The sequence below is a fragment of the Erythrolamprus reginae genome, chromosome 11 (assembly GCF_031021105.1).
Source record: "Erythrolamprus reginae isolate rEryReg1 chromosome 11, rEryReg1.hap1, whole genome shotgun sequence".
Taxonomy (NCBI): Eukaryota; Metazoa; Chordata; class Lepidosauria; order Squamata; family Dipsadidae; genus Erythrolamprus; species Erythrolamprus reginae.
Genome location: NC_091960.1, coordinates 12,001,304 through 12,025,167, shown reverse-complemented (window position 1 = coordinate 12,025,167; position 23,864 = coordinate 12,001,304). Strand labels below are relative to the sequence as shown.

The 23,864-nt window shown below is 42.8% G+C and overlaps 1 protein-coding gene across 2 annotated transcripts in view; it reads right to left on the bottom strand.

Moving 5' to 3' along the window:
• Window positions 1-2,040: 2,040 nt before the first annotated feature.
• Window positions 2,041-23,864, bottom strand: part of APLP1 (amyloid beta precursor like protein 1) — an 87,644-nt gene continuing 65,820 nt past the window's right edge. Inside the window, exons 16-17 of one of the 2 annotated variants that reach the window (XM_070764902.1) lie at window positions 8,474-8,617; window positions 2,041-5,249 (exon numbers count right to left, since the gene is read on the bottom strand). In XM_070764902.1, coding sequence (XP_070621003.1) covers window positions 5,151-5,249; window positions 8,474-8,617 — 243 coding nt within the window. In that variant the 3' untranslated portion in view covers window positions 2,041-5,150. The remainder of the gene's footprint in view (window positions 5,250-8,473; window positions 8,618-23,864) is intronic. The other variant, XM_070764903.1, reaches the window with a different exon arrangement.

The following is a 23,864-nucleotide window of genomic DNA, read 5'->3' as shown; positions in this document are numbered from 1 at the left end:
TCTCTCTCTTGCTTTCTCTCTCTCTCTGAGCTTCGCGGCACACCTGACCATATCTCACGGCACACTAGTGTGCCGCGGCACACTGGTTGAAAAACACTGGTTTACAGATCTTCCCTCATCTCAGATTTGGCCGAACTGTAAATTGCCATGGATTACAAATTAGATTTACCCAAACTATGATTTGGTTATGGCAATCAGAATTTACACTAATGAATAAGGGTGAAAGGAAAACCAGAGAACTATGAAGGAGGCTAAGGAAAAAGGAATGTAAATGTCCGAAGAATAGGGAGTTGCAAAATATAGTTTTTAAAAATTTTCTTGTTGCTGACGTATTCCTATTAAAAACTCTTGCAAGTCTGGCAATCCATCAGTGAAAAAGGTGTGTCATTTTATGTCTTTTCTGCAGATACACTCATTTTAAACCTTTTATTTTTCAAACATCCATGCTTTTTGCTGCAAAATGATCCAAACATTTTTTTTTACCTGTCTGTTTTTTTCTTAAGGTTTTTCCTCAATGAAGTGATCATTACACCTGTACAGGAAAGCTAGATTGTTGCAATGCAAAAGCTTCAGACAGATTCAAACTTAATACGAACCGCTCCAAACTTGACTGTAAAAAATATGATTTCAACAATCGAGTTGTCGAAGCGTGGAACTCATTACCGGACTCAATCGTCTCAACCCCTAACCCCCAACATTTCTCCCTTAGACTCTCCACGATTGACCTCTCCAGGTTCCTAAGAGGCCAGTAAGGGGCGTACATAAGTGCACTGGTGTGCCTTTCGTCCCCTGTCCAATTTTCTTCCTTTCTCTCGCTTTTCATATATATTTTCTTCCTTTCATATATCCTCTCCTATAAGTTCACTTTTACCCTTGTTTATTGTTGTGATTCAGCCTGAGGCTGCTCAGGGACCAGCTGTGTCTCTGCTGGCTCCATGCCCGGAGGAGGAGGACAGTGAAGAGGAGGGGGCTGAACAGTCGGGCGGGGGAGAGGAAAGTCAGGAATGGGATGAAGGAGAACAGCATGAGAGCCCCGGGGGGGGGGGGGGCTCTCCCCAGCCAGTAGCTTGGAGTCATTAGGTGATGAAGCACAAGCCGTCATTGACATGCGACAGAGACGGTCAGATCAAAGAAAGGAGCAATTAAAGAAGTATTATCAGCACTGAATTAGGAACAGCTGGGTTTGGGTGTGGTCCTCCTTAGCAGGGTTTAAAAGGCAGGCAAGCCCTTGAAGCCATGTGGAGTGTTATCAGTTGGAGTTACGGTGTCCTGGTGTCCTGCTTTGTTCTCGGTGTCTCTGTTCCTGGCTTGTGGCCCAGCAGTTTGGAAGACCCGTGGGAGGGGTAGGTCTGCTATCTACAGCCTCGTCTTGGCAGCAAGAATCCTGTATTGCTGCATGGACTTTTGCCTTCGTGGATATATCTGAAGATACAGTGTTTTCCTGTTTGTAAGGACATTTTCTGTTACCTGTGTTTTTCTTGAATTTTATAAACTGCCTTTGCCTTTTACCGGTGTGTCTGGCTACTCTTTTTGGGTTGGTCTTGGCTTCCGGAGTGACCCAGACAGAACATTTATATTACTACATGTCTATTTTTCTTCCTATGTATGTATGTATTGGACAAATGAATGAATGAATGAATGAATAAATAAATAAATAAATAAATATCAGGTGTCCTTACTTAAAGTCATGACAGCCACGTACTGTTTAGGAATCAGAGATCTTCAAACTTGACAACTTTAAGACTTGTGGACTTCAACTTGCAGAATTCTCCAGCCAGCTATGCTGGCTGGAGAATTCTGGGGGTTAAAGTCCACAAGTCTTAAAGTTGCCAAGTTTGGGGACCACTGGTTTAGGTAGAAAGAGACCCCAAATGTGTGTGAGAATTTAGCTGGTCTTCGGAAGTTCTCTTTTAAACTTCTTCTACATCCTTTTAGCAAGTTGACAAATCATCTACCTCTCTCCCGCTTCAATGTATTCCCAATACCCAGCCCCCTCCAAATATTCTCATTTTATTGAAAAGTCCAAGTCCAGCACCATGCTTAGAGAAGTGACAATATTTTATTAGTTTGGTGGGAGGGCTGGCAATTGAATTCCATCTCCTGCCTTTGTCTTTCCGACGTCGCCATTTGATTTCAAAAAAACCTCAGCTTAAAAACGAACAAGATCTAATAAACGGTATAACAGGACAGGGCAGGACAAGGTAACTATGAAACACAGAAGAGAAGACATTCGAGGCAGAAATCCCGACATTCTCTTTTTTCTTAAAGTAGTAGGCCGGTTGTGAGGGGTGAGGGCCTCCCACACCTGCAGATGTTTGAGTCTGGAAATAAAACTTTCTTCACCAGGTGAACGTGAAAAGAAAACAAAGAATGGATCCCTTCTCCGATGTGATGCTTAGCCCAGGGGTAGGCAAAGTTGGCTCTTCTATGACTTGCGGACTTCAGTTCCCAGAATTCCTGAGCTAGCATGATTGGCTCAGGAATTCTGGGAGTTGAAGTCCACAAGTCATAGAAGAGCCAACTTTACCTATCCCTATCTAGCCCAATTGGTTTCTATACCTGTCCAAACTAATTAGCCCCGCCCCACCAAAGAGGTGCTAGGTTCGCATTTTCTGGATGTAGTTAAGCATAGGTTTTGTCATCATCTGTTAGGGATGCTTCAGTGTGAGTTTTCACAGCAGGTGTGAGTTATCACAGCAGGTGTGAACGAGGGATGAAATACTTCCGGTTCTATCGTGCCTGTCGATTGACAGAGAGCCGGTCGTGAAGGCAGTGTTAGACTCCACGCACCCACTCAGATGCCGCCATTTTGGTTTTTTAACCCTATGCGCATGTGCAAAACATTCTGTGCATGCGCAGAGGGGAAAAGAACCCAAATGGTGGCATTCTGGTGGGTGGGCGGAACTTTATGCTGTCTGAGCGACTGACTCTCCGATGATTGACAGGCACGAGCGAACTGGGAGCCATTCATCCCTGGTTTGAATGATCCCTTCCAAATTTTGACGGTTCTCCAATTCGGCCATCCTCTTAGATGTGTGGATTTCAACTCCCAGAGTTTTCAACAATGTTGGCTAGGGGATTTTTTGGGGGGGGGAGGGGTGTACCCAGATTGGAGAAGAATGAATTATGGCTTAAGGGGAAACCAAGGTAAAAGCATCTCTAAGGTTACCTCTTCTCAGTGATCTCAGGAACCCTGGTAGTAAAGGTATCTTCCTTGGTCCAAACTTTCTCCCCCCCCATAGCAAAATGGTTCAGTCCAAAGGCAACAATAGGACTATTACTCCACGCCACTCTGTCTGGTAGCTGCTAGCAATTACCGATCGTTTGGCAGAGATGGCAGGAGAGACGGTCCCATTGGCCCCCTACCTTCCCCCATTTGGGATTGCTGAGATGGTTGATCTCAGAAGAGACTTTTGCAAAGTGATCAAGACATGTGGCATAATTGCTACTGGAAGAAAAACTTCCCAATGTAAGAAACAAAACGACAACAAACAAGCATATATGCTTAATGAGCTTAGCCCTACAATGGAACTTAGCTTCCCAGCTTCAGAATTTCTGGGCCGGGAGAAGGATCAGCCTTATGGGCTGTGCTTAGACAAGAAGCTTAATTTTGTTCCTGAATTAACTTGGGGGTTTTTTTGGGGGGGGGGGGGAGAAGAGGTTTGCACGAATCACCAAAGCGTAAAATGGTGAGTCACACAACTTGTTAAGCTACCAAAAAAGAAATCTAAACCAACAACTTAAATTCAGCTTAGCATATTGTGTGAATTCAGCTGCTGTTAGGTTTGCAACTGGTTAACTGGACGGTGTGAACGTAGGCAACGTCTGGTTCAGCAAACCTGCTTTTTTATGCTCTACGTTTAAGTAGTGCAAGGGGGGGGTGAAGTGGAAGGAACAGAGGTGGTTTGTGTAGAAAAAGAGCTTCAATCTTTGTATCGCCTCTCCCGTCTCCAAACTGGTCGCGCGTAAAGTGCGGATGGATGCTATCTCATTCCAATCTATTCAGCCTTTAGCTGGCCGTTCCAATAAATTAGGTGCAAGGAGTGAAGAGTTCAGTGTAGTAAAGAAACAGGAGATAAACAGACAGAAGAAGGCAAGCAAGAGGAAGTGGAGTTGGGTTTCTATGCCAGAGGCAAGCTAGGTTAGCAATGGGCAATTCTAGCGTGCAATGGTAACCCTTGTCTGACAGGTATGATGGAAGTGTTCCATTTTTCAACCAAATCCTGCCGAGTGGAGTCACAAATGTGTGCCATGGAATGTGTAAGGTCCACTGTTTTGTGGAAAACCACGTGGTGAATGTTTCCAGGGGCTTGGTAGTGACGTGGGGGTTTTTTTGTGGGGGGGATATTGAGTTAGGGGCTGCCATTTTAACATGAGATTTCACCCCCGGTGAGTTAGGAAGATGCGACCTGTGAAAGCCACACAATGAGCACTGGTTACTGAGCGGAACATACCGGTTTTCAAGGTGTGCGGTGTGGCATTTGGTGCCCCCGTAACTGCACGACGATTCTGTAGATTCAACCGGTTCTCTCCCTGACATGCAGTTCACTCATTTATACAAGTTGGCTTAAAACGCAAGAGTTGAAACCTTGGTGGGAATGCCTCGGTTCACACAACATGCTGAGCTAGATGACTGAATTTACCGAGTGGTTGGGTTTCCGCGGTACGTGAAATCTGAAAACGAACCAAATCGGGCGTGTTTGCTTCAACATGCTAAGCCATTAAAAAAACAACAACACAGTGCAAGATTAAAATGAATCGAGACGAGTGCTTCAGCAACGGTAGCCCCGTAGGTTTGTAAAGAAAAACTAGTTAAGCATGTTGTGTGAACGCAACCATGATGCGTGTGCTGATACAGGCATTTAGACCTTGAGAAGTGAAATGGAAGAAGTGAGAGAAATGGCAAATGGTAGTAGGCTAGTCGCGGTGGCTAGAAAGCCCGGAAGGTATGAAACAGGGTGGCGAAATGGAAGAACGGAAAGAAGGCGGATGAGGTGGTAGGAGCGAAGCTCAGATGGGGCACAGGAAAAAAAGAGAGAAGGGTTTTGAGTGGAAAAGACCCTTCTCCCGTTCGACATGCCAACCCCCTCCATCCACAGGGTCATGCCCACCACCCCCGATCATGCCACAAGCCCCCAGCCCCATGGGACTCAGTTCATCTCTTCGAAGAATTTGTACGTGGGGTTTTCATAACCATGGTTTTGCATTTTGTTCAACTGCCGCTCCTCCGGGCTAACCATGGGGTCCACCTGCCAGACGGGGAACAAAAACAGAGAGAAAGAGGGGGGAAAAAGAAAGAAAAGAGAGTTCATTAAAGTCAAGCAATGGGGCTCCATTGAGCTTCTGACAACATTATTATTATTATTATTATTATTATTATTATTTTATTTTATTATTTTTTCATCATCATCATCATCATCATCATCATCATCATCATCATCATCATCATTATCATTATTATTATGTCCATACAACACAACAAACGAGATCACTATGCTGGATTTCGTATTTCATCACCAGTCGGGCGCTTCCCAAGCACCTAGGACTGCGTGATGTAGTGGCGAATTATGTTTGCCGATCCCAGTAAAGCGGCCTTTTGCAATTGACAGATGGAGATTTTGTCAATTCCGATGGTTTTCAAATGTCCGCTGAGATCCTTTGGTACTGCGCCCAGCGTGCCAAGGACCACTGGGACCACTTTCACTGGCTTATGCCAGAGTCGTTGCCGCTCGATTTTTAGATCTTCGTATTTCACTAATTTCTCTAGCTGCTTCTCCTCAATTCTGCTGTCCCCTGGGATTGCGATGTCGATGATCCATACTTTCTTTTTCTCCACAATCAGGATGTCTGGTGTGTTATGCTTCAGAATTCGGTCAGTCTGAAGTCGGACATCCCACAGTAGTTTTGCTTGCTCATTTTCGACCATTATTATTATTATTATTATTATTATTATTATTATTATTATTATTATTATTATTATTATTATTATTTAGATTTGTATGCTGCCCCTCTCTGTAGACTCGGGGCGGTTCACAGAAATAATAAAAACAATGTACAATAACAAATCTAATAACAGATCTAATATTTAAAAATATCTAAAAAACGCTTATTTAAAAACAAGACATACACACAAATATACCATACATAAAATATAAAGGCCAGGGGGAGACATCTCAATTCCCCCATGCCTGATGGCAGAGGTGGGTTTTAAGGAGTTTACCAAAGGCAAGGAGGGTGGGGGCAATCCTAATCTCCGGGGGGAGCTGATTCCAGAGGGTCCGGGCCACCACAGAGAAGGCTCTTCCCCTGGGTCCCGCCAGACAACATTGTTTAGTCGACGGGACCCGGAGAAGGCCAACTCTGTGGGACCTAACTGGTCACTGGGATTTGTGCGGCAGAAGGTGGTCCCGGAGATATTCTGTCAGATGCCATGAAGGGCTTTATAGGTCATAACCAACACTTTGAATTGTGACTGGAAACTGATTGGCAACCAATGCAGACTGCGGAGTGTTGGTGTAACATGGGCATACCTAGGGAAGCCCATGATTGCTCTCTCAGCTGCATTTTGCATGATCTGAAGTTTCCGAACACTCTTCAAAGGTAGCCCCATGTAGAGAGCCTGGAGCTCAGAATGTTGATCAGTAGAGTTCTTAAGGATATGAAGTCTTGCATGGTATGGGAGCAGCTCTATAGTGGATAAAAAAGCTCTACAGAAAATTATTAAAACTGTCCAGAATATTATTGGGCCCTGGCTACCCGCCCTGGATGGTATCTTTGCATCTCGCTGTTCTAGGAAGGTGCAAAACATTCTCAGAGACTCTTCTCATCCTGCTTACAATCTTTTTGAACTGTTGCCTTCATTCAGTTTGCCAGCTCCATTCAGTTGTCCAGACTCCACCCCACAAGAGATTATTGAAGTGAATCCGCCTATTCCCCTAACAATTTGGGTCCTCATTTTACCCACCTTGGAAGGCTGGAAGGCTGAGTCAACCCTGAGCCGGTGGGGAGGATTGAACCGCTGAACTACAGCTAGCAGTTAGCGGAAGTAGCCTGCAGTGCTGCACTCTAACCACTGCGGCACCCCGGCTCTTATCATTATTATTTATTCGACTTCTATGCCGCCCAATCCCAAAGGACTTAGGGCGGCTCATCATATGCCAATATCATTTGCAAGGCACGAACAATCAGATCCACCTGCATAGGTCATCAAGCTAACTTTACTTCATTATAGTCTGCCTATAATACAGGAATCTCCCAGACTGCCAGCTTTTGACTTAAGGGGAAGTCAGTTTCGGGATCTGTTATGCCTGTGTGAGGACTGGAGGCCAATTTCCCCGATTCTCAGAAATGCTTTTCATTGGGTCCTATCTAAGCTTGAGGTTCCTTTCTTGTTGGTACCGTTTAATGGCATCTCTCCTCCTGTGTGTCTGCAGAGAAACGCACCAAGAAAAAAGCTATCATAGCCACAGCTCTTAAAGGAAGCCACCATCTGTGGCGAGGAGGGCGTTTGCCCAGGTTCGCCTGGTGCACCAGTTGCGGCCCTATTTGGACAGGGAGTCAACTGCTCACAGTCACTCATGCCCTCATCACCTCGAGGTTCGATTACTGCAATGCTCTCTACATGGGGCTACCTTTGAAAAGTGTTCGGAAACTTCAGATCGTGCAGAACGCAGCCGTAAGAGCCATCGTGGGGCTTCCAAGATTCGCCCATGTTTCCTCAACACTCTGTGGCTTGCATTGGCTGCTGATCAGTTTCTGGTCACAATTCAAAGTGTTGGTTATAACCTTTAAAGTCCTGCATGGCTTTGGACCAGACTACCTCCGGAACCGCCTGCTACCGCACGAATCCCAGCGACCAATAAGGTCCCACAGAGTTGGCCTTCTCCGGGTCCCGTCGACTAAACAATGTTGTTTTGTGGGACCCAGGGGAAGAGCCTTCTCTGTGGCGGCCCCGGCCCTCTGGAACCAACTCCCCCCGGAGGTTAGAATTACCCCCACCTTCCCTGTCTTTCGTAAACTACTCAAGACTCATTTATACTGCCAGGCATGGGGGAGTTGAGATATTCCTTCCCCCTAGGCCATTACAAGTTATGCATGGTATGTCTGTGTGTATGTTTGGTTTTATAATAAGGGTTTTTAGTTGTTTTATTATTGGATTGTCACATGCTGTTTTTATCATTGTTGTTAGCCGCCCCGAGTCTACGGAGAGGGGCGGCATACAAATCCAAGAAATTATTATTATTATTATTATTATTATTATTATTATTATTATTATTATTAATTATCTGCTTTCTATCTCTGCAATGCATCACAACAGCAGGCAATGCTCTCCTCCAAATAACACTGCCCCGATGTGGGTGAAAGCACTGAAAAAGTTTTACGAAGTCTCGGATTCTTCTCAAAACCTGCAATCCCTGAAAGTCGCCTGGACCCCAAAAGCAGATAGTTTATTTCATTTTTTCCCCAAAGGTACCTCAACAATGCCGTGACTGATGGTCCCATATGGCTTCCGGCGAACCATCAGGAGGCTGATGATAATCACCATGGCAACAGCCACTGCTACGATGAGGAGACCAATCAGGGCCCCTCGGTTGATGGTTACCAAGGTGTCAGGCTCCTGTAGAAAAACAGAGTCAGGGTGATTTTAGGACAATCTTCACGTTTGCTGAAGAAGACACCTGGCATATCTACAATGATGAAGGATGTGGGAGGAAAGGGCTTCCTTAAAAGGACAGACTTTTAACAAAAGACACATATGCGGTAATAGATGCGGTCCCTGTTTGATGTAACTGACACCACCAGAGATATTGAAATTTGAGTTCGAAACCCAGTGTCAAGCCGGTGTAGAAGTTGGTAATAAACTGTTGTGGTTAGCTCTGGCCCAGCTCCTGCCCCAAGGACTGTGGATGTGGGGGATGCTGCAGGCCTGTTTTGCCCCCGGTAGAATCTGATGATGAAGGCTCCTCTGACCAAGAAGACATGAGTGACAGGGAGGAGGAGAGTGTGGCAGACAGCTCAGAAGGAGATCAATTATCTAGCTCCTCCTTGGATTCGGAACAAGAGTTAATGATACAGCCACGCATGCGGAGAGCGATGCATAGGCAACAACAACTGAGAGATTATTATCAAAGAAAATGAGGCCACCTGTGGTTGGGTGGGGCTGTGGTAATTAGTGAGGCTGCTATAAATAGCAGCCGGTGGGTTTGGCCATTGTGGAGGATTATCTGATCCTTGTGTTTCGTGACTGCTTTACTGACTTTGACCTTTTGTGTGCTGATTTTTCCCCGCTTTGAAACTAAACCAGGTCAAAGTGTGTTTCACTTTGTGAAGGAAGAAGGACTGTGAATTGCCTCACAGCTGCAAGCTAAGTATCACAGAACTGATAAGGGACTTGTATAAATTACCAGTTTGTTTGGAGACCAGTGCTCTTTGCTATACCAAAAGAGGGCTTAGTTTAAGGGAATTTTCATGATAAAGGACATTGTTTTGAATTTTCAAACGTGTGTGTGTCTGAAATTTGTACCTGTGAAATTTTTGGGAGGATTCTACCAGAGAGCCCGACAGAACAGTTACCATACAGATCGTCTAAATTAGGGGTGTCAAGCATGCTGGATGGTGAATTCTGGGAGTTGATGTCCACAAGTCTTAAAGTTGCCAAGATTGCAGACCTCTGGTCTAAACCGCGACGTGCAACTTTGAACATCATTGGTCCCTCTAGAGGTTTAAACATCTGCAACTAAATACATTTGGCATGATAATTCAGTTTCCCCCACCCTCAATGTTTGCCTTGGTAACAAAATATTGCTTTTGGAGCACAGGATGGGGGTGTGCGCAATGGGGATGTGTGACCTGGTCCCGTAATATTGTGGGAAGATGTTTGAATCTCTTGAAAGAAGAAAAAACAGATGTGTGCTTATGGCTAGAGTGTCCAATCGACCACAAAAGAGCCACAAAGGCTGATTTAGTGACAAGTTAGCTTGGGTTAGCTGAAGCTGAAAGTTGCCATAAAATGATGTTTAAGTGAGAAGTTACGTTAAAAAAAATATTTTTTTTCTTCTGGATGAAGACCAACACTTACATATAAGTTAGGTTGAGGAGGTGGTAAGCCTCCTGGGAAAGCCAAGGGAAATCATCAAAACCATATAAAAGCGAAAGTTAGAATATCTTAGAGGTGTGAAGCGATACCCAGAAAAATACAGCATGCTTCATTTAACCCTTCAAAGAAAGATTGTAGGCAAACAAAGTCCAGGCAGAAGAAGAACATCATGGCTTCCAAATCTGGTTTGGACAAAACTCAACAGCACTTATTTGCGTGGGTGTTGATAAAAATAGGATCACTAACATGATTACCAACATCCAATGATGGATATGAAAGAAGGAGAAGGAGAAGAAGAAGAGGAAGAAGAAGAAGAAGAAGAAGAGGAAGAGGAAGAAGAAGAAGAGAAAGAAGAGGAAGAAGAAGAGGAAGAGGAAGAAGAGAAAGAAGAGGAAGAAGAAGAGGAAGAGGAAGAAGGAGAAGAAAAGGAAGAAGAGGAAGAAGAAGAGGAGGAGGAGGAAGAAGAAGAAGAAGAAGAGAAACAAGAGGAAGAAGGAGAAGAGGAAGAGGAAGAAGAAGAGAAAAAGAAGAAGAAGAGGAAGAAGAAGAAGAGAAAGAAGAGGAAGAGGAAGAAGAAGAAAAAGAAGAGGAAGAAGAAGAAGAGGAAGAAGGAGAAGAGGAAGAAGAAGAGGAAGAAGAAGAAAAAGAAGAGAAAGAAGAGGAAGAAGAAGAGGAAGAGGAAGAAGAAGAAGAAGAGAAAGAAGAGGAAGAAGGAGAAGAGGAAGAAGAAGAGGAAGAAGAAGAGGAAGAAGAAGAAGAGAAAGAAGAGGAAGAGGAAGAAGAAGAAGAAGAGAAAGAAGAGGAAGAAGAAGAGGAGGAAGTAGTAGTAGTAGTAGTAGTTGTTGTTGTGGTGGTGGAGGAGGAGGACAAGAAGAGGAAGAGGAGGAGGAGAGGAAGAGGAGAGGAGAGAGGGCAGTGGTCTGTCCAAGCACAACCACACAACGTTTTAAACACCCTATTTTGTCAGTTTTTACCTGCTTGCTCCTGAAATTTTTTTTTCAGCTGGTGATATTAAAATCGCATGCATCTGAATTGTTAGAACAAACTGCCTGGAGGAACTGAGTGCAATTGTATACGGGTGCTAAAATGAAAAAATAAAAACCCCTCCAAAACTGGTTTTATATTGGGTGGAGGCCACACGCTGAGATTGCACTTAATCTTTGGGGGGAGGGGATGTGGGGAATTTCTTTCAACTGCCACTTCGAACTCCCAGGAGTTCTACAATTTTAATTTTTGGGTGGTCTGGTTTGCTTGTAAACGTGGCCTGGCTCAACCCCTTGGATCTTGCCAATGAAGTCTAGGAACAAGACGACCATTTTCATCAAGGCTAGAGAAGAAGGAAGGGAGGAAAAGTTACAAACTGTACTTCTTCGATCTGGTAACTTCCAGGTCATCAACCTCGGTCCCAAAAGGTGCTTTTTCAGGAGGCAACTGGAGGTTTTTTTTTCTTTTAGAATACAGTGGTACCTCTACTTAAGAAGGCCTCTACTTAAGAACTTTTCTAGATAAGAACTGGGTGTTCAAGATTTTTTTTGCCTCTACTTAAGAACCATTTTCTACTTAAGAACCCGAGCCCGGAAAAATTTCCCAGGAAATTTGAGAGCGGCATGAAGGCCCGTCCAGTTTCCTGCCATTCCCCCTTTAATCCTGGCCATCTCGGGCTGTCAGAGGAGCCTTTCAGTGGCACTTAAGGAGGCTTTGGCGGTCCAGAGCGAACGAAGCATTTTCCTTTCTCTGGGTGCTTGGAGAGGGAATAAACCTCCGCCAGCGCCCAGAGAAAAGAAACGGTCCATTCGCTCTGGGCAGCCAAGGAGTCACCACAGTGAAAGAAAGGCACCGGCTACAAAGCAAGCGAGTGAGAGGAGAGGGGAGCCCTTCAGCATGGGAAGGAAGAGGCAGCAGGTAGCAGCAGCAGCAGCCAGTGTATGGGAGGCAGCCTTGCACCGGGTGTATGGAAGGCGTGTGCTCCTCCTTGCTGTCTCAGAGTCCCTCTTTTTTTTTAAGCCTTAAAGTTTTGGATTTTTTTTATTCCCCTCCCCTTATCTTCTTCCTTCAGCAGCGACTCTCCTCCTCCTCTTCTTCTTCTTCCTCCTCCTCCTCTTCTTCCTCCTCCTCCCACCCAAATTCCGAGCTTTTATTTCTTTCCTAATGGGTTTGCACGCATTATTTGCTTTTACATTGATTCCTATGGGAAAAATTGCTTCTACTTAATAACGTTTCTGTTGCGGTTAGCTCTGGCCCAGCTCCTGCCCCAAGGACTGTAGATGTGGGGGAGACATCCACATGCTGCAGGCCTGTTTTGCTCCCGGTGGAATCTGCTGATGAAGGCTCCTCTGACCAAGAAGACATGAGTGACAGGGAGGAGGAGAGTGTGGCAGACAGCTCAGAAGGAGATCAATTATCTAGCTCCTCCTTGGATTCAGAACAAGAGTTAATGATACAGCCACGCATGCAGAGAGCAATGCATGGGCAGCAACAACTGAGAGATTATTATCAAAGAAAATGAGGTCACCTGTGGTTGGGTGGGGCTGTGGTAATTAGTGAGACTGCTATAAAGAGCAGTCTGTGGGTTTGGCCATTGTGGAGGTTTATCTGATCGTTGTGTTTCGTGACTGCTTTACTGACTTTGACCTTTTGTGTGCTGATTTTCCCCCGCTTTGAAACTAAACCAGTGCAAACTGTGTTTCACTTTGTGAAAGAAGAAGGACTGTGAATTGCCTCACAGCTGCAAGCTAAGTATCTCAGAACTGATAAGGGACTTGTACAAATTACCAGTTTGTTTGGAGACGAGGGCTCTTTGCTATACAAAAAGAGTGCTTAGTTTATTTGCCTTTTCGGTATAAAGAACATTGTTTTGAATTTTCAAACGTGTGTGTGTCTGAAATTTGTATCTGAATTTTCGGGAGGATTCTGCCAGAGAGCTCGACAGAACAGTTTCTACTTAAGAACCTGGTCACGGAACGAATGAAGTTCTTAAGTAGAGGTACCACTGTATTTAGAATAGAATTCTTTACTGGCCAATTGTGATTGGACACACAAGGAATTTGTCTTTGGTGCATGTGCTCTCAGTGTACATATTTTTTTTTAAAGTTGTTTTGCTTCTCATCTAAGAAGCTTCCATTCCTCACCATTCAGTCAAAGCTGAAGAAGCTTCTTGGATGAGAAGTGAAACATCTTCAAGAGAAAAAAACAAGAGAGCCCAGCTGCCTCCTGAAAAAAGAACCTTTGGGACAACCATGACTTGGATGTCTGAGAACCTCTACAGACTTATAACCTCAGCCAACATGGTCACTGCCTGAGAGGACCAGGAGTCAAAGTCCAGGAAAGTATGAAGTACGGAATGCTTTAGAGCAGCCGTCCCCAAACTACGGCCCGTGGGCCACATGCGGCCCGCTGAGGCCATTTATCTGGCCCGTGGGTCTTTTCCAAGGCCGCACTGGTAAAGCAGTAAGAACGTCCCCCTCAATCTCATCTCACCCGAGGTAAAGTAAGGCTTGCCGAAAGCCGAGCTGGGCACAACACATACACACACACACCCGCCTCCTTCTCTTTGAGTTGCTAGCTCCTGTTTTCTGAATGGGGATTGAATGGGAGTCCGGGGTCAGAGGGTGGAGGCTTGTTGAGTGAGTCCTCCGCGGAGAGAGAAGAGGGAGGGTGAAAGAGGGAAAAGAGAGAGAGAGAAGTGGAGAGAAAGAAAGAAAAAGGAAAGAGAAGGAAAAAAGCAAGGGAAAGAGAAGTGGAGAGGAAGGAAAGGACGGAAGGGAGGGAGGAAAGGAAGGAAGGGGGAGAAAGAGAGGGAGAGAGAAAGGGAGGGAGGGAGGAAGGAAGAGAGATAGCAAGATAGTGAGAAAGAGACAGAGAGAGCAAGAGACAGAAAGAAAGCAAGAGAAAGAGAGAAAGAGAGAGAGAGAGAAAGCAAGCAAGAGAGAGAGAAAGACAGTGAGTGAGAGATAAAGAAATAACGTATGTGCAGTGTGCATAGGAATCTGTTCATAGGTTTTTTTTATAGTCCGGCCCTCCAACAGTCCGAGGGACAGTGAACTGGCCCCCTGTGTTAAAAGTTTGGGGACCCCTGCTTTAGAGCCTTTGAAGAATCCATAATCACCAGGGAATGTAAGTTACAATAAACCACTGTTTCTCAACGTTGGCAAGGGAATTCTTACTATGCTGGCTGGGAAATTCTGGGAGTTGAAGTCCACACATCTTCAAACTGCCAAGGTTGTGAAACACTGCTCTAAAATATGGAATCTCTTTTGTCCATAGCAGTGTTTTTCAACTGGGTTTGTCTAGCTTAATAAAAAGATGGACCAGGGGAGACACGATAGCAGTGTTCCAATATCTCAGGGGTTGCCACAAAGAAGAAGGAGTCAAGCTATTCTCCAAAGCACCTGAGGGTAGGACAAGAAGCAATGGGTGGAAACTAAATAAGGAGATAAGTTACTTAGAATTAAGGAAAAAATTTCCTGACAGTTAGAACAATTAACCAGTGGAACAGCTTGCCTCCAGAAGTTGTGAATACTCCAAAACTCGAAGTTTTTAAGAAGATGTTGGATAATCATTTTTCTGAAGCAGGGGGTTGGGCTAGAAGACCTCAAAGGTCTCTTTCAACTCTGTTGTTGTTATTATTGTTAACTTTAAGATGTGTGGACTCCCAGAATTGAATTCTAAGATCTGAAGTCCACAATCTTTTTTTTCTTTTAAAAAAGATATATTTTATTGGTTTTGCACATAAGGTTACATAAAACAAACATAAAACGGTGCACAGTGCGTGTGCCCATCACCCGACTGACAATAACCATCACCACCACCACCAATTGCGGGGGGTTCAAATATTTACTAGATTATATTCTTTTTCCCCCCCCTTAGCTCTAATTTGCATTTGTTTACTATTCAAAGAGTGATTGGAGTTTATTTTTCACGTTTTCGTCACAAATTCTACTCAACATACAATCTTTCACCTTATTCCATTGTACCATCAGCTTCTCCAATTTATTTTCATCAAACTTGTTTAATCTTATTTCCATGATTTCAAAATGAATGTGATCCACCATGTACCAATACCAGTTCTGTAATGTCCATTTTATAGACTCTTTCCAACCCAATACCAGTACTGCTTGAGCGCTTTCCAATGCTGCAGTTTTTATTTCTTTAAAATCTCTTAGTTCTCTGTTTAATTAATATCGCTATTTCTTTTGTAATTATCCAATTAATGTTTAGCATTTTATTTATTTCATTCTGCACTTCCTTCCAAAATTTCTGAACTTCAACACACTCCCAGAACATATGCATGAAAATTCCTTTCCTTTGGCAACCATGCCAACAATTACCTTTCCCTTTCCCCTGGAAGTGTGCAAGTCCACAATCTTAAAGCTGCTGAATATGAGAACTATTGACATGTAGCAAAGGTAGATAACTTATTTTGGCCCAGCCCTGCCTGGCCTGGGGGAACCAAGCATCCATAACCCCATTTGGAGTTTTCCTCCCCAAAGTGGTTCTATGGATGCTTTACGTTTCTCCAAGACCCAAATCATTTATTTTGCTCCGAAAACCCCAATTCCACAATGAATTATAAATAGAAATGTGATATTTCAGCCTTACCACATCCTGCTTGATAGATTCAGCTGGCTTTAATCTATAATACTTGATAGTTACAGGGTTACAGTTTAATGTTGGATATTGAATTCATCAATATTGAACCATTTTATAAAGCTCTGATAAGACCATACCTGGAATACTGCAACCAATTTTGGACACCATATTGCAAAAAAGTGCAGATACTCATGTAATATTCAGGTCCTCAATGGAAGGCAGGTTGGCAGCAATTGTTTTTTGTGCAGTTCTGATTATCCTCTGAAGTTTGTGTCTGTCTTGTTGGGTTGCAGAACCAAACCAGACAATTACAGAGGTGCAGAGGACAGATTCAATAATTCCTCTGTAGAACTTTGTTTGGAACCCATACCACATCTCGGACATCAACACCCTTGAAAATGTCCAAAGATACTTGACCAGAAGAGCCCTTCACTCCTCCACTCGAAACAGAATACACTACGAGACTAGACTTTCAATCCTGGGCCAGAAAGCCTAGAACTAAGATGCCTTAAACAAGATCTAAGTATTGCCCACAAGATCATATGCTGCAAAGTCCTGCCGGTCAATGACTACTTCAGCTTCAACCACAACAACACAAGAGCACACAACAGATTTAAACTTAATATTAACTGCTCCAAACTTGACTGTAAAAAATATGAATTCAGTAACTGAGTTGTCGAAGCGTGGAACTCATTACTGGACTCCATAGTGTCATCACCAAACCCCCAACAATTCACCCTTAGATTATCTATCCAGATTCCTAAGAGGTCAGTAAGGGGCGAGTACAAGTGCACTAGAGTGCCTTCCGTCCCCGGTCCTATTACTCTCCTATATCTCCTATACCTTTCTTCTATTCCTATATATCTTCTTCTATTCTTTCATTGATATGTTCTATTCCTATATCTTCTTTTCTATTCTGTCTTAGATATATTTTACTATGAGTATCTCCTCTATAACCTTAATCATGTATTTTACTATGTGTGTATATATATATATGTATACCCACTAAAACCCCCATTGTGTATTGGACAAAATAAATAAATAAAAATAAAATAAAACAAAACTGTATCTTTTATTTATTTTATTTATTTATTAGATTTGTATGCCGCCCCTCTCCATAGACTCGGGGCGGCTCACAACAGCAATAGAACAATTCATAACAAATCTAATAATTTAAAAACATTTTAAAAATCCCATTATTAATCAGACATACATTTATTTATTTTATTTATTTATTAATCAGATTTGTATGCCGCCCCTCTCCGCAGTTCTCGGTGCAGCTCACAGCAATAATAATACAATGTAAACAAATCTAATATTTAAGTTAATTTAAAACCCCAATTTAGAAACCAATCATACATGCTAACATACCATGCATAAATTTTATAAGCCTAGGGGGAGGGAAAGTCTCAATTCCCCCATGCCTGACGACAGAGGTGGGTTTTAAGGAGCTTACGAAAGGCAAGGAGGGTGGGGGCAACTCTGACATCTGGGGGGAGTTGGTTCCAAAGGGTCGGGGCCGCCATAGAGAAGGCTCTTCCCCTGGGACCCGCCAAACGACATTGTTTAGTCAACGGGACCCGGAGAAGGCCAACTCTGTGGGACCTAATCGGTCGCTGGGATTCGTGTGGTAGAAGGCGGTACCGGAGATATTCTGGTCCGATGCCATGAAGGACTTTTGCCTCTTTACAGGAGCAGCTCGCCTCACATTTAATCTGCTCCACAACCACCTGAATTCTGAAATGACTCCTAAAGGCTGCTTATTACATCGGTTCTCACCTGTGACAAGAACTTCTGATTTATTCATAAAGCTGTGGTCGGGATAAAGCCCGAGGGATCTGTGCACAAAAGGCGCTGCTTATTTTTAAGGAGAAGGGGATTAGCAACCATTACAACAAGCACTGCCAAGTTCAGGAGTAATTGGAGTAAGCCTTTGATCCCTGCAGCATTTGTTCAATATTCACAGCAGATAGAGAACTGGGTTTCTTCTTACACCCCGGGACACTGTTACAAACAATCTGCCTTCATCCGTTCGGTTGTGTATGATTTTCGGAGACTTTAGAGATTACAAATAATGCTTATGTTAATATTTCCACTTGAGGCATTTGTAATTCAGTTGTAAAATGCTGCGTGGGTCTGAAGGCCTATTGTAGCTCTAAAAACACTGTTTTTTTATGCCAGTTTGTTGTGTTTGGCATTTTAGGTTGTTGAAAAAAGCCTCCAATCTCGCAAACACTCAACCAAAGTAGCAAAGCTACTTTGCTACTGGGGGAAATGAGACATCTCCCCCGGGGCCTATACAGTTTATGCATGGTATGTTTGTGTGTATGTTTTCTTTTTAATAAGGGGTTTTTAGTGACTTTTTAATTATTAGATTTGTTATATATTGTGTTATTGTTGTTGTGAGCTGGCCCGAGTCTACGGAGAGGGGTGGCATACAAATCTAATGAATAAATAAAATAATAAATAAAGCTTCAAATTTGTGGTTTCTCTGGATTTTGCTGACAGTCTCCAAATGGGTGAACAGTGCAGTCAGGCGGTAGGGAAAGTAAGTAGGATGCTTGGCTGTATAGCTAGAGGTATAACAAGCAGGAAGAGGGAGATTGTGATCCCCTTATATAGAGCGCTGGTGAGACCACATTTGGAATACTGTGTTCAGTTCTGGAGACCTCACCTACAAAAAGATATTGACAAAATTGAACGGGTCCAAAGATGGGCTACAAGAATGGTGGAAGGTCTTAAGCATAAAACGTATCAGGAAAGACTTTATGAACTCAATCTGTGTAGTCTGGAGGACAGAAGGGAAAGGGGGGACATGATCGAAACATTTAAATATGTTAAAGGGTTAAATAAGGTCCAGGAGGGAAGTGTTTTTAATAGGAAATTGAACAGAAGAACAAGGGGACACAATCTGAAGTTAGTTGGGGGAAAGATCAGAAGCAACGTGAGAAAATATTATTTTACTGAAAGAGTAGTAGATCCTTGGAACAAACTTCCAGCAGACGTGGTAGATAAATCCACAGTAACTGAATTTAAACATGCCTGGGATAAACATATATCCATCCTAAGATAAAATACAGAAAATAGTGTAAGGGCAGACTGGATGGACCAGGAGGTCTTTTTCTGCCGTCAGTCTTCTATGTTTCTATGTAACAAAAGCTATGATTGCAGCTTCTAACATTTGTTTTTCATAGAGACAAGTGGTTTCTATCGCTTGTTTCTTCTCCCAATCCCCGATCCTCCTTACAGGTCGACAAATCATAAGAATTACTTATTCTTCCGACACAATTAAAAAGAGAATCATAAGCAATGAAGTGGAATGGGATATGAAGCAGAGATGATCTCAGACATGGAAAGAATAATGGTGTTTTGTTTTTTTTAAAGATGAAATCTCCCTAGGATAAATTTCCTCCTGGAGGGAATTTTAAGATGCAAACCAGTTTTCTCTGCTCTGATTAGGGTGGGGGAGAAGCTGAATTAACAATTAACCACCAGAAGACCAAGTAGAGACAGTTTTAGGTTACAACAGATGTACACAGGGCACAAAATCAACTGACACTAATGGGGATCTGGAATTAAGCATGCAACCAAGGGAATAGTAAAGAATATTAGACAAAGCACACAACAATTCGATGAGGCAAAGATCTCTTTCCTTTTCCACAGTTTTTAATCCCAGATGAAGGAAATATGATCTGTTCCAAACATGATTTCAAGACTCGGTCCCTGGTAAATAAAAGGCCATTGTGAAAAGGCCAATGGGCAGGAGGATGTACTTAGTTCCTTGCATTCAGACGAATACTGTATTTTTTAGAATATAAGACGCACCGGAATATAAGACGCACCTAATTTTGTGGGAGGAAAATGGGGGAGTGGGGAATATCTACCAACCAGACATTCATCTGGCTAGTGTCCTTAGCCTGGTCAGATTCAGCACATTCATTTTATCCCCTGATTAGGGCTTAAAAAACTTTCTTCGGAGGGAGTAGTAATGAAAAAAAGTCTGCAAAGTCTTGGGGCTGTAAAAAACCTTTGGAGGGAGTATCAATGAAAAAGCCTGCAAGCTAGGCTGATTGTAAGGACTGGGAAAAAAGCTTTGGAAAAGCTACGAGTCCTTGGAGAGGGGCAGCATACAAATCTAATAAATTATTACAGTATTATTATTATTATTATTATTATTATTATCATCATTATTATTATTGTGATTGTTGTTATTGTTATTGTTATTATATTATTATTATTATTATTATTATTATTATTATTATTATTATTATTATTATGTCAATACAACACAACAAATGCGATCACTATGCTGAATTTCGTATTTGATTACCAGTCGGGCGCTTCCCAAGCATCTAGGACTACGTGATGTAGTGGCGAATTATGTTCGCTGATCCCAGTAAAGCGGCCTTTTGCAATTGACAGATGGAGATTTTGTCAATTCCGATGGTTTTCAAATGTCCGCTGAGATCCTTTGGCACTGCGCCCAGCGTGCCAAGGACCACTGGGACCACTTTCACTGGCTTATGCCAGAGTCGTTGCAGCTCGATTTTTAGATCTTCGTATTTCACTAATTTCTCTAGCTGCTTCTCCTAAATTTTGCTGTCCCCTGGGGTTGCGATGTCGATGATCCATACTTTCTTTTTCTCCACATTCAGAATGTCTGGTGAGTTATGCTTCAGAATGTATTATTATTATTATTATTATTATTATTATTATTATTATTATTATTATTATTTCAGTATAACACAGCAAACGAGATCACTATGCTGGATTTCATATTTCATCACCAGTCGGGCGCTTCCGAAGCACCTAGGACTGCGTGATGTAGTGGCGAATTATGTTTGCCGATCCCAGTAAAGCGGCCTTGTGCAATTGACAGATGGAGATTGTGTCAATTCCGATGGTTTTCAAATGTCTGCTAAGATCCTTTGGTACTGCACCCAGCATGGGTTTTTTAGACTTTTAATGTTAGATTTATTATTATAGACTTTTAATATTAGATTTGTTATTGTATACTGTTTTTATCACTGTTGTGAGCCGCCCCGAGTCTGCGGAGAGGGGCGGCATACAAATCTAATTAATAATAATAATAATAATAATAATAATAATAATAATAATAATACTGGATGACTTTCTTCTGAGCACTGGCCATTACCAGAACAAGGATATGCTGTTAAATAAGCGTTTGATCATATCCATCTGGCTTTCCCCTTATTTTCAGGTTTTCCCCCAAAGCTGTTCCTGCTTCTTCTGCTACTGTAATTAATTCTCCATTTAAAACCGACTTTGTCACTTGATTGATTACAACCTTGCCTAATCTCCTGCCCTCCGGACATGTGGGTCTTCAGCTTCACAAAATCAAGCCGGCTGGGAATTTCTGGGCTCTGGATGTTCAACATTGCTGGAGGGCAAACAAAGCTGGGGCACCTGATTTAATATATTTTGGGAGCTGCTTTGAGAAGGCTCCAAATGTGCATGTGGATATGAAAATCTATTTTCTCTGCAATTTGCAACTCAGCTTTGAGTAGCCTTGGAGCTGTTCCTTTATCCTGGAGCTATTAACTCCCCAGTTCTACTCTAGCTATACTTTCTATAATGGCTGAGCAAGCTAGATTTGGAAGCCTTATATATATATTTACTAGATTTAAGCATCGCCTTTGGACTATAAGCACTCAAGTTAATTAAAACTGATGGCTTCAAACTGCTCCTGTTTACTTCCAATTCAGCCAAGTGTACTGTAGCGCTTGACATGGAAATTGCAAATATTTGTAGCTGCTAACACCTACAATTGTTGTTGTTCAGATGTAAGAACAATTATAAACCATCCATTATTTAACAGAATAATAGAGTTGGAAGGGACCTTGAGGGTCATCTAGTCCAGTGTTTTTCAACCAGTGTGCCGTGGCACACTAGTGTGCCGCGAGACATGGTCAGGTGTGCCGCGAAGCTCAGAGAGAAAGAAAGCAAGGGAGAGAGAAAGCCAGAGAGAGAGAAAGCAAGAGAGAAAGAAAGCAAGAGAGAGAAAGAGCGAGAGAGAGAGAGAAAGAGAACAAGAGAGAGAGAAAGAAAGAGAGAGAGAGAAAACAAGAGAAAGAAAGAGAGAGAAAGAGAGAGAGAGCAAGAGAGAGAAAGGAAGAAAGAAAGAGAGAGAGAGAAAGAGCGCGCGCGCAAGAGAGAAAGAGAACAAGAGAGAGAGAAAAAATGCAAGAGAGAGAGAAAAAACAAGAGAAAGAAAGAAAGAGAGAAAGAGAGAGAGAGCAAGAGAGAGAAAGAAAGAAAGAGAGAGAGAGAAAGAGAGGGAGGGAAGGAGAGAGAGAGAAAGACATAGAGGGAGGTAGGGAGGGAGAGAGAAAGAGAGCAAAAAAGAGAGGAAGGAAGGAAGAGAAAGAAAGAGGGATGGAGAGAGAGAAAGAAAGAGGAAGGAAGGGAGAGAAAGAGGGAGGGAGGGAGGGAGAAAGAAAGAAATAGAGTGAAGGGGAGGAAGAGAGAGAGAGAGATTTTTTTTGTCCAAACTTTTTTTAGGGCCCCCCCCCCCACTCAATGTGCCCCAGGGTTTCGCAAATGTAAAAAATGTGCCGCGGCTCAAAAACGGTTGAAAATCACTGATCTAGTCCAACCCCTTGGCTACCTCTACCTCTATTTAGAATCGAACTCACAACCTCCCGAACGTGAGGCTAGAGCTCCAAAATCCCTGTCCACGAACATAGCCACAACTTGACAAATTTGAGCTTGCTTGACTTCTTCAAAGACAGTTTTAAAGAAAACATTGGAGCAACTAAATAGAATTTTTAAAAAATGTGTCCCTTAGGAAAATAAAAAATTAAAGCTATTGCCCGTGTGGGGAAAAAATCCTCAAAGAATTGAAATGCTATCAGTTGAAACATAATAAAATGCCTAATAAGGTTGGGCCAAGACAGGAAAAAGAAAATATAATCGAGATAAGAGGTATAAAAGCCAAGGAGAAGAATGTTAAAAGGAGTGCATTAGAAGCAGGAAGTTTGCCAGACATAATGGTTTGGGTCATTAGACCATCAAGATGTAAAAAGAGCACTTAAGGAAGGCAGAAATATTATTGAGACGTTAAATGACTGCTTTGCCTCTGCCCAAGACAAAGGCAAGGTTGGCAAAACAGATCCAAATTGTTCCCCACCAAGGCAATAAATCTGAAGAAGTGACACAAACGGAATCATCTTTGGAGGACACTTTAGAACAAACAGATAGATTAAACTCATAAATCACCCGCAGCAGAGGGAATTCTCCCAAGAGTCCTGAAGTAACACATTATATGAGCTCAGCTGCAACAATAACACCCAATTCAAGAAGAGCGGTTGTGCCTTGCTGTCTGAGAAAAGGAAGAAGTAAACCCCCCCCCTCCACCTAAATCCTACATTTCAGAATTATTGACTACTGTAACGCTCTCTACATGGGGCTACCTCTGAAAAGTGTTCGGAAACTTCAGATCGTGCAGAATGCAGCTGCGAGGGCAATCATGGGCTTTCCCAAATATGCCCATGTTTCACCAACACTCCGCAGTCTGCATTGGTTGCCGATCAGTTTCCGGTCACAATTCAAAGTGTTGGTTATGACCTATAAAGCCCTTCATGGCATCGGACCAGAATATCTCCGGGACCGCCTTCTGCTGCACGAATCCCAGCGACCGGTTAGGTCCCACAGAGTTGGCCTTCTCCGGGTCCCGTCGACTAAACGATGTCATTTGGCGGGACCCAGGGGAAGAGCCTTCTCTGTGGTGGCCCCGGCCCTCTGCAACCAACTCCCCCCAGAGATCAGAATTGCCTCCACCCTCCTTGCCTTTGGTAAACTTCTCAAAACCCACCTCTACCGTCAGGAATGGGGGAATTGAAATATCTTCCCCATGCCTATATAATTTATGTATGGTGTGTTGTGTGCATGTTTTTAAATTATGGGTTTTTAACTTCGTATTATTAGATTTGTATTGTACATTGTTTCTATCACTGCTGTGAGCCGCCCCGAGTCTAGGAGAGGGGCGGCATACAAATTTAATAAATAAATAAATAAATAAATAAATAAATAAATAAATAAATAAATAGATAAATAAATAGATAAATAAATAAACAAATAAATAAATAATTACACAGTTGAACAGGGATCACACGAGAGCCTGCCAAAAAGATGCTAGGCGCTGCCATTCAATCTATTT